Raw genomic sequence first — 15,159 nt, forward strand, 5'->3', positions numbered from 1 at the left:
TTCACTCCTGCGGGGCTCAGGCCCTCACAAGCTCACTCTAGTTGTTTGCAGGTTTGCGTGTCAGAGCGGGACAGCACGAGCCCGGACAGAGTGAGTGATGACTGTGACTGAAAGGAATGATGATCCCGGAAATCTTAATACTGTGCCTTCACAATAAAAGCCTCTAAATCTGGGTCAATTCAGAATCTGTGTAAAAGATGATTATTACAGCTTTTATTCGGTTTAATCATCAATAAGCAACATGTAAATAAAGCAACTTTAGTTCTGTGGATTAAAAAAAGAAGTAAAATTTTAAAAAGAATTTTTCCCTCAAATTTGAAAGTGTTGCTCATTAATTATTTAACTGCTCATTAATTAAAAAACCTCCAATTAATCATCTCACGACCCCCCCGATTTATCTGCTGACCCTTTGGAGGGGCCCGACCCCTAGGTTGGGAACCACTGGACTAAACTAGTTAGGAGAGGAGGAGAAAGAGGAGGAGGAGAAGAGGAGGAAGAGGACGAGGAGAGGAGGAAGAGAAGAGGTGAAAAAGGAGGGAAAAGGAGATTTATATAAAGAATAAAAGTTTAATATGTAAATAAACATGAAAACACTAAATACTACATAAATATATTTATCTGTTTAAAAAAATACACAGTATGTTGATATAATTTAATAAATACGTGATTCAGTTCTGTTGGTGTATTATTATTATTATTATTATTATTATTATTATTATTATTAGTTAATTAGGGGTCGAAGCCTTCTGAGTGTGTTTATTATTAGTTTGTACTCATGTACTTTTACTGTAGTAGGATTTTACTGATGGAGTATTTGGTAGTTTTACTGTAGTAGGATTTTACTGGTGGAGTATTTGGTAGTTTTACTGTAGTAGGATTTTACTGATGAAGTATTTGGTAGTTTTACTGTAGTAGGATTTTACTGATGAAGTATTTGGTAGTTTTACTGTAGTAGGATTTTATTGATGGAGTATTTGGTAGTTTTACTGTAGTAGTATTTTACTGGTGGAGTATTTGGTAGTTTTACTGCAGTAGTGTGGGCGGAGCCAGTGTGCTGACAGTGTGGAGCTTGACAGGTCGTGTTGAATAGACATTATGTGCGGTACATAGTTATTTTCATCGCAGATCCAGAAACATGTCGGTGCTGCTGATCCTGCTCGGTCTTCTCTCCCTGATGATCCTGCTCGTCTCCCGCGGCAGGAAGAGGTCAGTGATCCGTCAGTAGACCGTCAGTCCATCAGTGTGTGTGTTCATGACTGCAGCTGACTGGCGGGTTTCACTAAACCAGTCTCTCCAGTAAGCTGCTGTTAGTGGTAGTTTTAGTCTCATAGTCGGAGTTAATTGTCTTTCAGAGTTAAATGAGTGACGCACTTCACTGCTGTTTGTTTGTTTGTTTGTTTGTTTGTTTGTTTGTTTGTTTGTTTGTTTGTGCGCAGGGCAGACTAATGATTATTTCTAGTTTACCTGTGACGTCTTTACATGTTTTCAGGTCCAAAACCCCAAATATTGATTGTAAAGGTTGAACCTGAGAGCAGACAGACTTTTAACAGACTGATTGTCTGGAAGTAAATGATTTTCTGATATTAAATCAATCCAGTAAATATTTGACTACCACATGTCTGTGCGGTAAGTTCATGTTTGCTGTCACCTGAGCGGCTTAATGATCAGATGTTCAGGTGATGAAGTGATGTTTGGTGAAGCACTAGATGTTTTACTTTACTTTCAATTATTTTTGAGCTCCAAGCTTTTGATCTCCAGTTGGATTTGAAACTGCTGGAGTTGCCGTAGTTTCGGTTCTTGGGGTATTTCCATTCTTAATGTGTAGCAGCTGCTGTTCAGAACACCGACCCCCCAAACTGTCTCACTGGGAGTGAAGACTCAGCAGTTCATCATGCAGTCGGCTGCTTTACACACACTCCAGTTTAAAGAAAAAAAAACATCCTGTGGCTAGAAGAAGCTCCTGACTGGTCGAGTTAAGTTTCACAAGCGGAAAGAAAATGAAAATTTATGAAGCATTTTGTGATCGATCAGTGTAACGAAACATTAAAACAATAGAACAAAACCAGAGATGATGCTTTCTCTCCACCATTTTATTATTTTCTTGGTGAATTGATTAGTTGTTTTGGTCCATAAAATGTCAGAAAATGGTGAAAAACAACGTCCTCAAATGTCTTGTTTGATCTACAACACAAAGATCTTCAGTTTACTGTCATAGAGGCTAAAAACACCAGAAGAGATGCTTCATGATGCTCTTATCAGACGTCTGGCTCACTGACAGCTCAGAGGACTCACATATATCAGGCTCTTATACACACACACACAATACTTGTTGATTATTTTCTATCAATTTACTATCAATTAATTTGATTTTGGATATGAATGAAACAAATGACGTGCTTTTGATGGGAGCTGTAGTTTGTTTAGTTTTATTCTGCTAAAATATGCCTTGTTGTTTAACTTTGTTTAACTGTGTTTGTGATGAACCTGTTTCATTTCCCATAAAAGAAACTCTGAATGAGAGATTGTGTTGAAGCTGAAACAATTACTCCACTGAATTCATCTCCTATTTGATTATCAGTGAATGATTTGACTCTTTGAAACAGCTTTTTTTCATTTCAATGTAAACAAAAGGATTGATTGTCAGAGTAAATAGATTTTGTTGCTTGAGATGAGAAACAGAAGCAGCAGCAGGATCATGTTCAGTCCGTCCGCTGGCTGTGAGAAAGTTTTTTGGCTGTGTGTGTTTTTAGTTGGACTGAGATCAGTGCCCTCCTCCAGGGAACAAACCATCAGCTCTCAGTAGGAAGCAACAGGCTGATTATTGCATTCCTTTGTGTTTGACATGCAAAGAATGAGAGCAGTGAAACTGGGCTGTACATAGATAACAGTAACATTCATCTACTGAGTCAGTCCGATTTACATGTTGAATCTTGTTTATTGAAGAAAAAAGTTTTCCAGTGAGTTACTCCCTAATCTCTCTCTCTGATGCAACCTTCTTATTTCTAAACAACCCCTGCGACTGACACATAAAGAGCTGTTTCAACAGGACAAACATGACAACACCTGGGTACAAAAAATACTTGAATACATCACACATAGTCTTAAAGTCAAATATTTCATATAAATCTAATAAAAACTAGGTGACAAAAAGAAAAAAACACACGCTTGTTGAGAAAATCATAAAGAAAAAATATCAACTTATTCTAACATAGGAATGTAACAAGACTAAATGTCTACAGGCTCCGTTATAGAGGAGATGTCTGTTAAACCAGGAAGGTTTTATATTGATCAAAAGTGTTTTTTTAAGTTTGCGACATCTGAATGTAAAGTCTGTGGGCTGAGCAGGAACTGGTGGACGCAGTCGGAGGGAAAAACATGACGCTGCACAACACTTTACTGGCTATTGGCTAGAATGGGCGCTATCTGAGTCCAGTTCCTAGCTGAACGCTGATTGAAGTTTTGACCAGACGATGGCGCCAGATGAAAACTCAAAGAGGATCTTCAAAGTCAGAGAGATTCGTCCTCTGGGAACCGTGAATGTCCATCAGTAGATGTTGAGGTACATCACAGCAGAAGTAGAAGTTTGACCTGCTGGAGGATCACCAAAGTGGTTAGAATATCACTTTTTAGGGACTTTGAATGTCTTTTGGAGGTGGAGCAACGTTAGCATCCACAGAGATGTGCTGCTAACGCGGCTAAAACTGAGACACTGTGGTTATGATGACATCATTTAGACGTGTATGTTAACGTGTTAACATGCATGAAGTACATGAAGAGTGTATGATCTACAGTATACTGTATAAACAGTGGGAATTATCATCACACACACAAAACAGAAACATATTCAGCACAACTTTAGTTTCTCTGAGCCGCTTCGAGACAGAATACTGAGTCCAAGCCAATAAAACCTCACTGTTTATTCCTCGACAGCTCACATGTTGTTAATATTATTACAGCAGTAATCTGTTGGGTTCGGACAGCAGGAAGGAGGCTGGAGGAGGACAATAGTGTTAGTACTAACGATCAACAGAGTGTCTGAAGGGCTGGAGGGAGTGTCTCTTATCTCACTTTACACTTTGTTCCAGTTTGGCCCCTCAGGAAACAGTTTGTTTGCTTGACGTTACAGACCTGGAACACCTTAAGTTCAGAGTCCATTCATGAACACTGCTGGAGCAACTTCAGAAATAGACTTAAATAAAACAACAAAGGAGGTGCAGCCATTTATAACTTAATAAGACTATTAAAGGAAGTGAATTAGTGCCTCATTTAACAAATTATTTATCATCATTTAATCTGCCAGTTATTTTCTCAATGCATTGAAGTGTTTGGTCTTTAAATTGTGAGAAAACAGTGAAAAATGTTCATCACAGTTTCTCAGAGTTAGTGGTGATGACTTCAAATGTTTCATTTTGTGTGTCTAACAGTCCAAAACCCAAAATATTCACTTTAACTTCTGGAAAACTTCACAATTATGAACCTGAAACTGGTTCATTTTGGTATTTTTGTGGAAACAATTCATCGATTATCAGAATTGTTGCTGACTAATCGATTAATGGACTAATCGTATCGGCTCTAAAGCAAAATACAAAAACTACTCTGGGTCAGATTATATTTAATGATGGACGAGGAATCAAATCATGACCAAATCAAAGCAATAACTAGTTGCAGGAAAGAGTTAAATAAAACTACATCAGGAGAACAATAGCAGGGAAACTGCAAATGCTTCAGAGTTAAACCATTTATTCTGCTAACAACATCCATATATTGTTCCATTGTCCAGTTCTACAGCAATATTGAACTATAATAATCTAAATTATGGATATTATATTTCAATCCACTCACTTTTTCGGATGGCAGGTCTCTGTTTAGGTTTTGCTTTTTGTGAAATGGATTTGTCTTTTGTCTGTTGTGCAGGAGAGACGGCGAGCCTCCGCTGATAAATGGCTGGATTCCTTTCATCGGAAAAGCTCTGGAGTTTGGAAAAGATGCCCATAAATTTCTGGAAGAATATAAGAAGAAGTATGGAGACGTATTTACAGTCCAGATAGCAGGTTGGTATTTAAACTCTCTACTATATATCGCTGGTTCTATGTTTTAAAATGTGTTTGCACTAGCTTACTCTAGCTTGATGTTGCTAACCAGCGGTATGCTAGCTACTAGCATACCACTAAGTGAAGTAAGTTAGCTTGTAATACAAAGATAAAAGCCTTTTAAAATGAAAAAGCACAGCAGAAATGTTTCTGACAGAAACACAGCAAACACTCCAACATCCTGGTGAAGGAAGACAGCTGGAAGAGATTAGCATTTATTAAAAGAGACGACAGAAATCGAGGCGGAGACAAAGGTCACAACAGGATTCAAACCATTGTGTTCATGATCAGCGTGGCTCCCTGACACATTTCATTCAAGAGAAGGTAACTTAACTCCTGACTGCAGACTGTGCTGCTTCTCCTCTGTGGAGCAGGAAGACATGGACACACCACTGATAGGATCAGCTCTATTGATTACTATTGATGAATGGAACAATTTCACAGGTCAGAATTCAGTAAAGATGAACTCAGTGAAAGCTTTGTGGATTTATTTTGTCTCCACTGATGCAGCGGTTCCTTTAAAATGAACTGATTTCAGTTTGAAGTCATAAAAGCTGCTGTGACACTGAATTGGATGCATGTGTCACTCTGTTCTCTCCCTGCAGGTAAATACATGACCTTCGTCATGGACCCTTTAATGTATCCAAACATCATCAAACATGGCCGCCAGCTGGATTTCCACGAGTTCACCAACAGGGTGGCGCCCTTCACCTTTGGCTACCCGCCCGTCGTCAACCAGAAGTTCCCCGGCTTGCAAGAGCAGATCAGACGCTCCTTCCAGCTCCTCCAGGGAGACAACCTCCGGCCGCTGACAGAGAGCATGACGGATAACCTCATGCTGGTGTTTCGTCAGGACCACCTGGGCGAGAGGCCGGAGGAGGAGGGCGGCTGGAAGACGGCCAGCATGTATGAGTTCTGCAGCTCGGTCATGTTCGAAGCCACCTTCCTCACCTTGTACGGCAGGCCGGCGTCCGCCAGCCGCCACGACAGGATGGGCGTGATGAGGGAGGACTTCATCAGGTTTGACACCATGTTTCCGCTGCTCATCGCTCAGATGCCCATCTGGCTGCTGGGACGGACCAAGGCGATCCGCGAGAAGCTGACCAACTACTTCCTGCCACAGAGCATGTCGCGCTGGTCCAACACTTCACAGTTCATCAGGAGGAGAGCCGAGGTGTTTGAGCAGTACGACATGCTGAGGGACATCGATAAAGCAGGTAGACCAGACATGTTTGTCTTGTTTTTTAGTTGCTGATTTTCTGGAAAGAAAAGAGAAAATCCTGCATGAAATATTATGTGAAGAGTTAATAAAGTGAGAACAAGTGATGGACAGTGTGCAGGATTGATCCTACACCCGTCACTAAGAGTTTATCATGTGCACAAACTCTGAAATTACAAAGTGTTGAAACATTTGTTGCTAATCTGCTGATAGGTAAAAATTACCAAATAGACTGAGGTTGGTTGAAGTCAAGCATCTCTTTAATCCAAACCAAACATATGTTGTAGACACGGAGAGTACGCAGAGTCTCCGTGGAGAATTCTCACAAGACAAAGGAAAGACACTAGTATATATTGACGGCCTTGATGCCCTGGGAGGCACCTCTAGTTGTTTACAGATTCCTTCTAACAGCCCCAGACAAAACTTTACAGAGCTCTCACTTTCACATGATGACCATGATGTCCATATGTCTATTATAGTGTTCCCCTCAAGGCCCTGCCGCCAAATACATACATACATATGACCATATCTACTTAACTAATACATGAATTTTTCTATCATCTGCAAACCTGAAAGATGATCACAAAGTCTCCTGAAAGACTAAAACTACTCAGTTATAGTCAGGAAAAGATGATTTGGTTAAAAGAAACCAACACTGAGCGTCATGTTTCAGACAGTGTTCAGACAACCTGAAGAGGTTGATTCTCACTATGAGCGACCTCTGTCACATTAAACATGTTATTTGTTCTTATATAAAACTATGGATTTGTGCAGCTTTAAAGAGAGTCAAACAGGAAGTGGAGCTCTGCTTTCTGAGAGCAGATCGTCCTCTATGATTAGCAGAACATCAACACGCTCTCTGATAAACCAGTGTGGAACTTTTACATATAAATGAACGTCTGTTTCATTCAAGCCAAACGACTTCACACAGTGCTAATTAAGCCGATCTCCACCAGAGTTTTTAATCTGGTGTCTGGTTTGATGAATCATACTGTTCATGCTCTGCAGACACATCACTGACTCTCAGTAACTTTCCGAAACAATATGAAGCAATTCTCTCTCCTTTCTGTCTGTAGTCTCACTGTTTTACATGTTGTGCAACTCCAGTGTGGTTTACCTCCAAATCACCGCAGAGCTTTAACATGGTCCCTTATGGCTGTTTGTCTGCTTTAATGAAAAACAGATTCTTCCATCAGGACTCTCTCCAGATTCATGACATAGTGAAAGTACACTGATTCCTCTGAGAGCTTTATATTTAGCTCTTATCTCCAACTAGATTTACTGCACTCTAGTTTATTCTACTGTGCCCTTTAGTTCAGATGTGGGTAAACTTTGGGTGAGATGTGACATATCTTGTGTAAACAGTTTATATGTCAGCAGCCTGATGACTCTCTACTCTTCCTCCTTCCTCTCTGACTCCCAGCTCATCACTTTGCCATCCTCTGGGCGTCTGTGGCCAATTCCACCTCTGCCACCTTCTGGGCCATGTATCATCTGGTGAGTCACCCTGAGGCCCTGGAGGTCGTCCGCCAGGAGATCCAGGATGTTCTGAGGCTCAGCGGGGTCGAGTTCAGCAGCGACCGAGACGTGACGCTCAGCAAAGAGCAGCTGGAGAAGCTCTCCTACCTGGGTACGCTGCCCTCTGCTCACCAGTCCTCACAGTTCACTCTCCTAAATACTAGACCACTAGTTCACTCATCATCATTGATCTCACTCACTTTAAAAAGAGACAATTTATGCAGCTTTGTTTGTAATTAACATTTTTATTATCAGAGATGCATTAACACATTAATGATCTGATTCTGCACATGGGATTTATTAACAATGAGAAAAATACAGAATATCATCAGACTTACACTTTAAAATCTGCGACCACCAGTTTAGGCCACAGTCATTCTTTAAAGAACCAGGAAAAGCTCATTAATGTAAAATGTCTTTGCTTCTGATTTATTACTTGTTTGCTTTAAAAATGAAACTATATATTTGTGAGCTGTTTTTGAGTCTGCTGTAGGAACCGATGAGCTTAGAGCTGAGAGACAGACAGAGGAAGGAGGAAAGTATTGACAGGCGGACAAACATGTTGTTGGTTTGACTCTGCACATGAAAATAAAGAATAACATCAGGCTCATTGTTGAGGAGCTGCAGGAGAAGGTTAGTCAGAGAATACTTGATTACTGTGAGCTAATTTAAAAACAGCATTTCGACAAAACTGAATAATTTGACCTTGTGAGTGAAGCAAAGGACAGAAACCAACAGCATCCAACCTGACAGAGATTTGATAAAAAGATTTTACTCCAGATGTGCGTCACTCTGTGTGAGAAGTTTTGTCCCATTAGGACAGATGTTGATAAATGATCCTGACCTTCCTCCACAGGGAGCACCATCAACGAGAGCCTCCGCCTGTCCTCGGTCTCCATGAACATCCGTGTGGCTCAGGAGGACTTCAGTCTGCGTCTGGACGACGAGCGTTCGGTGGCCATCAGGAAAGGAGACATCATCACCCTGTACCCTCAGAGCATGCACCTGGATCCCGAGATCTACGAGGAGCCGCAGGTATGACCACAACCCTAACCCCAACCCTAACCCCAACCCTAACCCCAACCGTAACCCCTAACCCCAACCCTAACCCCAACCCTAACCCCTAACCCTAACCCCAACCCTAACCCCAACCCTAACCCCAACCCTAACCCCAACCCTAACCCTAACCCCAACCGTAACCCCTAACCCCAACCATAACCCCTAACCCCAACCCTAATCCCAACCCTAACCCCTAACCCTAACCCCAACCCTAACCCCTAACCCCAACCCTAACCCCTAACCCTAACCCCAACCCCTAACCCCAACCCTAACCCTAACCCTAACCTCAACCCTAACCCTAACCCCAACCCTAACCCCAACCCTAACCCCAACCCTAACCCCTAACCCTAACCCCAACCCTAACCCCAACCCTAACCCCAACCCTAACCCCAACCCTAACCCCTAACCCTAACCCCAACTCTAACCTCAACCCTAACCCTAACCCCAACCCTAACCCTAACCCCACCCACAACCCTAACCCCAACCCTAACTCCTAAATTGATGGATTATTAAGGTGTTTTTAATGTCTTATCCGCACAGATTTTTACACCATTTAAAGGGTGAAAAATCCTTTAAAACTTTTAAAAATTACCTCTTTCAAACTATTTTATAGATTTCAAGTGCATTTGACCTCTTAAAACCTCTTAGATCTTGGAGATAATCCATGAAGAACTCCTTAATACATTGCAATTAGTTCATTTATGCATTCATTTACTACACATTTTGGATGAACCTCGGACTTTGTGCTGAATTGAAAAAAAATAGGTACAAATTAAGCAGTACTTGTGTATATTTTATAGATTTTATGGGCTTTTACCTCATGAAATATCTGAATACTGGATTAAAATCCCTTAAAATATCATTAACAAGCAGCTGAAAGTATTTCCAAGTCCTAACATAAACCTTAATAACACCATTTGACAAATATTTACAGTTAATGTGGAAATTAATGAGAAAACCCCTTGAAATTATGGTGTTTTTATAAGTTTTATAAGGGGTTTAGGGTTTCAGATTAATGGACAAATGAAGGGATTTCTGGCTACCAAACAGCCTGATTCAGAGTCTTTGCTGTGTTTTCAGGGGAATTTAAGTTCATTAAGGAGATTTTAAGGACTTGATGTTTGTTTGTTTTTTCATTTGTTACTTTGATTAATTGTTTTAATTTTCATGAGTTTCTTCTCTGATGACTCAGCAGAGTGAGTCTCCCGCTGCTGAGTCATTGCTGCCATCTGCTGGAAGCAAAGTGCAGTTGCATCAACTCAGTGGCATTGAATCATCTTCTCATGTTTCCTGCAGGTTGACTTTTTTACTTTTTACATAAGTTGAGGCAGTTTCCTGTTAATTTAAAATGAAAAAAACATGTTTTGTTCTCAAAGATGGAATGTCAACATAGAGAACAGATAATTATTGATAGTCAGGCTTTGTAGTGCAGCCTTGAAATCTAGTTGTAGAGTCAGACAATAAAAAACTTTATTTTGAAAGCATGTTTCTAAATTAAGTTACAGTACAGTAGTAGTACAGTATTTATTGCTTAAAGTCCTTTTTAAAATATAAATACAAAATTAAAAGACAGTGATATAAAAACAAAAATAAAAACACAAGATTTAAAGCAAAGCAGGTAAAACAACAAGTGGATGAAAATGAACAAATAACTAGAATCTGTGTAAATATGTGATAAAAGTAAAAGTTTCATTACTGTGTCATCCATAGAAATATGCACTGCAAGACACCACAGACCCAGAAACAATAATACAAAAAAGAAGAATAACAATTCATATAAAATATATATAATCAGATAATCGGACACTGAAGTCATCATCAACAAAACTATCAGAAATGAATAATAAAGCATATTAAAGTCAGGACTGATCAACTGGTTCATCCCAAACTTTTCCAGACAAACCAGCAAACTTCAAAACATCAAAATTAAACAAGTTCTTGATCGTCTGCACACCGAGTGTTGATCAAAGAGTTCACACAATCCAGTTCTTACCTGTGCAGTTAAAGATCTTCAGACTCTGGATGGTTTAAGAAGCAAAGTGGACGAGTAAACACAGGAATCTGTCCAACCATCCTCTCAGTGTGTAGTGACCTCCACTGTAGAATGTGTCACACCTGTTTTAGTTCACTAGATGTCGCTGACACCTGTAGAGGCTAAAACAGGTGAGAAGATTCATCACTTTGTCTGTCGTGAAGTTGTTCAACCGTTTACTGTTGTTGTCTCCATCAGACGTTCCGGTTCGACCGTTTCGTGCAGGACGGCAAAGAGAAGACGGACTTCTACAAAGACGGACAGAAGTTGAAGTATTACCGCATGCCGTTCGGCTCCGGCTCCTCCAAGTGTCCCGGACGCCACTTCGCCGTCGACGGGATCAAACAGTTCCTGTGTCTGCTGCTGCTCTACTTCGACCTTCAGCTGGTGGAAGGTCAGACCAGAGCGACCTGGGACTCCAGCAGAGCCGGCCTCGGCATCATGCAGCCCACCACAGACGTCCGCTTCCGCTACAGACTGAGAGCAGTTTAACTGGGAATGACGTGTTGCTCTGAGAGTGTTAGTGTTAGCGGCTCCACATGCAGTAGACAGTCCTCTCATTTCAGATCTAAGAGTCATTGAAACTGTTGCAGCATTTTGTTTTCTAGGGGACACTACTGAGTCACCTCAATGCATTGTGGGATAGCAGGCGCCATAGGATGGACCAGCAACATGAAGAAGGAAAGGGATCAAAAACTGACCAGTTGTCGGAACTCTACCTGACTCACTTCTACCTGACTCACTTCTACCTGACTCACTTCTACCTGACTCGACTCTACCTGACTCACTTCTACCTGACTCAGCTCTGCCTGACTCACTTCTACCTGACTCACTTCTACCTGACTCACTTCTACCTGACTTACTTCTACCTGACTCACTCCTACCTGACTCACTTCTACCTGACTCACTTCTACCTGACTCTGCTCTGCCTGACTTGACTCTACCTGACTCACTTCTACCTGACTCAGCTCTACCTGACTCACTTCTACCTGACTCACTTCTACCTGACTCACTTCTACCTGACTCGACTCTACCTGACTCACTTCTACCTGACTCAGCTCTGCCTGACTCACTTCTACCTGACTCACTTCTACCTGACTCACTTCTACCTGACTCACTTCTACCTGACTCTGCTCTGCCTGACTCGACTCTACCTGACTCACTTCTACCTGACTCACTTCTACCTGACTCACTTCTACCTGACTCAGCTCTGCCTGACTCACTTCTACCTGACTCACTTCTACCTGACTTGATTCAGTTCTCAGCCATTCTCATTAAATCCCTCAAAATGTTGATGATATTCTTAATAACCTTTCTGTCTTTCTGTCTTTCTTTCAAGCAAAGATTTGTTGTGTTCTTCCATAACAGCAGTTGCTGATGGTGTGTTTAACTGTTTCATTGACCTTCGCCGTCTCTCTCATGTGAGCAGCACATAACACAGAGGTGTAAATACTGCATGAAACTGAGCTCTGATATCCGTCTGTAAGGAAAGGTAGTGCTGGATTAGCCTGGCACTCATAGTACTGACCTTTAGCTGTAAAGGTACACAATGTTTTATTACAGTGTTAATCATTTATTTAGGTGTTACTACTGCCAGTGATAGTGGAACAGGTCCAACATACACTCAGCGAGCACTTTATTAGGAACACATGTGCATTCTGTTGCACTCCAATACAACAGCTCTGCCATAAGTTCTACTTTCAGGGAGTTTATAGATTTTCAGTTTTTGTTGACATTGTCAGAAATGTGATAATTCTACTTTCTGTTTATTATTGAGGTCATAGTGGGTGCTGCTGGTGTAATGGAGTGCATTATATTGAAAAGTGTTCCTAATATTTTGTCCAGCCCATAAACATATATGAGGGGGATAAAATAAAATACAAAATATTATGAAATCCAGTTTTTATAATCCATCGATGACGTTTGCCCGTTCCAAGATGGCTGCCGCTGCCACAAACACTGTGACTGAACAAACTGTTCAGTTAATGTTTAACCAATCAGACGGCAGCTCTAAATAATAATATTCAGACGGTGAAACTTTAGGAAGTTTATATTTTATAATCTGAGCCGTATGCCCTGAACTACTTCCATGTCAGCAGTATGAGTTATTGATAATAAACACTACTTTTATACTCTTAATGTTCAGAGCAACACAAACCTGCTGGTCTGATTGTTTATTAGTAACTTGTGTCTGTAATTTGTATCTGTTGACTGATTATGTAGATTTGGTTCTTCATTACTCTTTTTATATACTGAAACTGTATGTTTTAATGTCACATATTTTGTTCATCAGTGTTTGTTTAGTTGAGAATGTAAAATAATGTCCATACAGGTAAACATGGGCTGCAGAGGAATGCTTTTTATGCAACAGTTATGCTAAATATGGAATATTCTTGTGATTTTTATGTAATTTAGAAAGAAAAACCTATTTTCATGTATTTTTTTCATGTATTTCACTTCCACTACTATTTCAGGCAGATTTGACACTAATGTGCAGAATGTTGTATCTGATGATGATGATGATGAAACTTGTTGCTTATATGTGCAGTGTTCTTGTATGATGCAGTTACTGATCGTGTAAAATAGACCAACTTAACCTGCTGTCATCATTTTAGTGTAGAGCTCAGACACTTCAGCACCTTAAGACGTCCAAAACAAAACAAAAAAAGACAGCTAAAGCTAACTGAACTTTATGTATGGACTAAAACACTAAATGTTTCCAGACTTGTTTATAATTCAACAAACGTTAACACAATATTTCTGTGTTTTCAGCTGTTTTAAAGATGGTTGACACCACATATCACAATACAGGCGACAGTACAGGCATCATAAGCAGCTGATGGACCAAAAACTGTTAACTTCTATAATGTAAGATAATGTGATAAAAGAAGACTTATGTTCACATTTGCCTTTAATTGCTGCTAATAATTGCACTCTGACTCTAAAATGCACTTTTATTCTCTTTTATATTTTTTTATTACTTTTTATTTTTCTGTGCTGTTTTCCTTTTTATCTGCTTTACGTAAAAACACTTTGAATTGCCTCTGTGTATGAAATCTACAAATAAACTTGCACCAATAATCCAAAGTATTGATCTATTGTAATTGTTTGTGTGTTAGTATTAGAGGCTGTGAGGGAGGAAGAAACACCTGCACTGTTTTAGTCACCTTACACCCGCCTGGCAGAGACTTTGAGAACTTAATCTCCCAACAGGTTTGTTCATATTTTGGACATTCTTCTGTTAGCAAATGAACACCGAACATGTTCCTGCACCACCAAACAGCCCCGAGGCAGAGTCAAGTTAATCGTATATGAATACCTGATGGACAGCACTGAAGTCAGCTTCTGATTTGGGGTTTAAGGGGAAAGTTAAGGGAAGCATAAATAATGATATTAAGCAGCTGATTCTCCATTTTTGCACCATTTACACTTGTGAAAAAAGTGTTAAGACATCATAACAAAAACTTAAACGCTGTTTAAACGCACTTTCACATTCATAAAACCTTTATTTTGCTCACAAAAACAGAAAAAAAGGGGAATTTCACTGCTTGTTCCCCCCCCCCCCCCCCCCCCCCCATCCAGACCACCTTAGACCAGGTCCAGGTCACAAACAGCTATACTTAGACTGCTCAAATCTGGACCAGATTAACAAGGACACTCTAGAGACTCAATAAAACACAGTTTCACATTTGTGAAACTTTTATTCTGTTCGTAGGAAAGAAAGAGTGATTCACTGTTTTTTTTTCCCCTTCCAGACCACATCAGACCAGACCCAGATCAAAAACCACTATACTTAGACTTTTAAACAGTCTCTGGAGTCGAATGGGTGTTTCTCAGTCTCTGTGTGGGACATGAGTCACAGCACCTGGCAGCCAGAGGCGGAGGTGAGCCTGCCTCGTCTCCCGCTGTGCTTCCATCATTTGCAACCTTTATTATGAACAATCATCACACCCACAGATCCATAAGTTTCGTATGTTTGTCTGACGTCGACGTCTATGAAACACAATCTACTATTAGGGATGTGCAGAGGGCCCAGTGTTTGTATTTGTATCTGTATTTGTTGAGGCAGCAAAATTATTTGTATTTGTATTCAAATAAAAGTGGAAAGAGGTTTAAAAATCCTGTGTTTGCTTTTATTACGCTTTTAATTTTAGAAAATTAAAGTGGTACAATAAGTGGTCATGAAATGTGTCAGTCAGTAGTTCAGCTTTATCTCTGGGGAACACCTCCAACTCCGGGAC

General features: G+C 40.3%; 1 protein-coding gene across 1 annotated transcript; it reads left to right on the forward strand.

Moving 5' to 3' along the window:
• Nucleotides 1-1,060: 1,060 nt before the first annotated feature.
• Nucleotides 1,061-14,005, forward strand: cyp7b1 (cytochrome P450, family 7, subfamily B, polypeptide 1). The gene is made up of 6 exons (XM_067606971.1): nt 1,061-1,206; nt 4,915-5,051; nt 5,696-6,307; nt 7,733-7,939; nt 8,684-8,862; nt 11,117-14,005. The coding sequence occupies exons 1-6, from the start codon at nt 1,136-1,138 to the stop codon at nt 11,408-11,410; spliced, it is 1,500 nt and encodes a 499-aa protein (XP_067463072.1). The 5' UTR covers nt 1,061-1,135; the 3' UTR covers nt 11,411-14,005.
• Nucleotides 14,006-15,159: the final 1,154 nt, after the last annotated feature.

This window comes from Thunnus thynnus, chromosome 12, assembly GCF_963924715.1.
Source record: "Thunnus thynnus chromosome 12, fThuThy2.1, whole genome shotgun sequence".
NCBI lineage: Eukaryota > Metazoa > Chordata > Actinopteri > Scombriformes > Scombridae > Thunnus > Thunnus thynnus.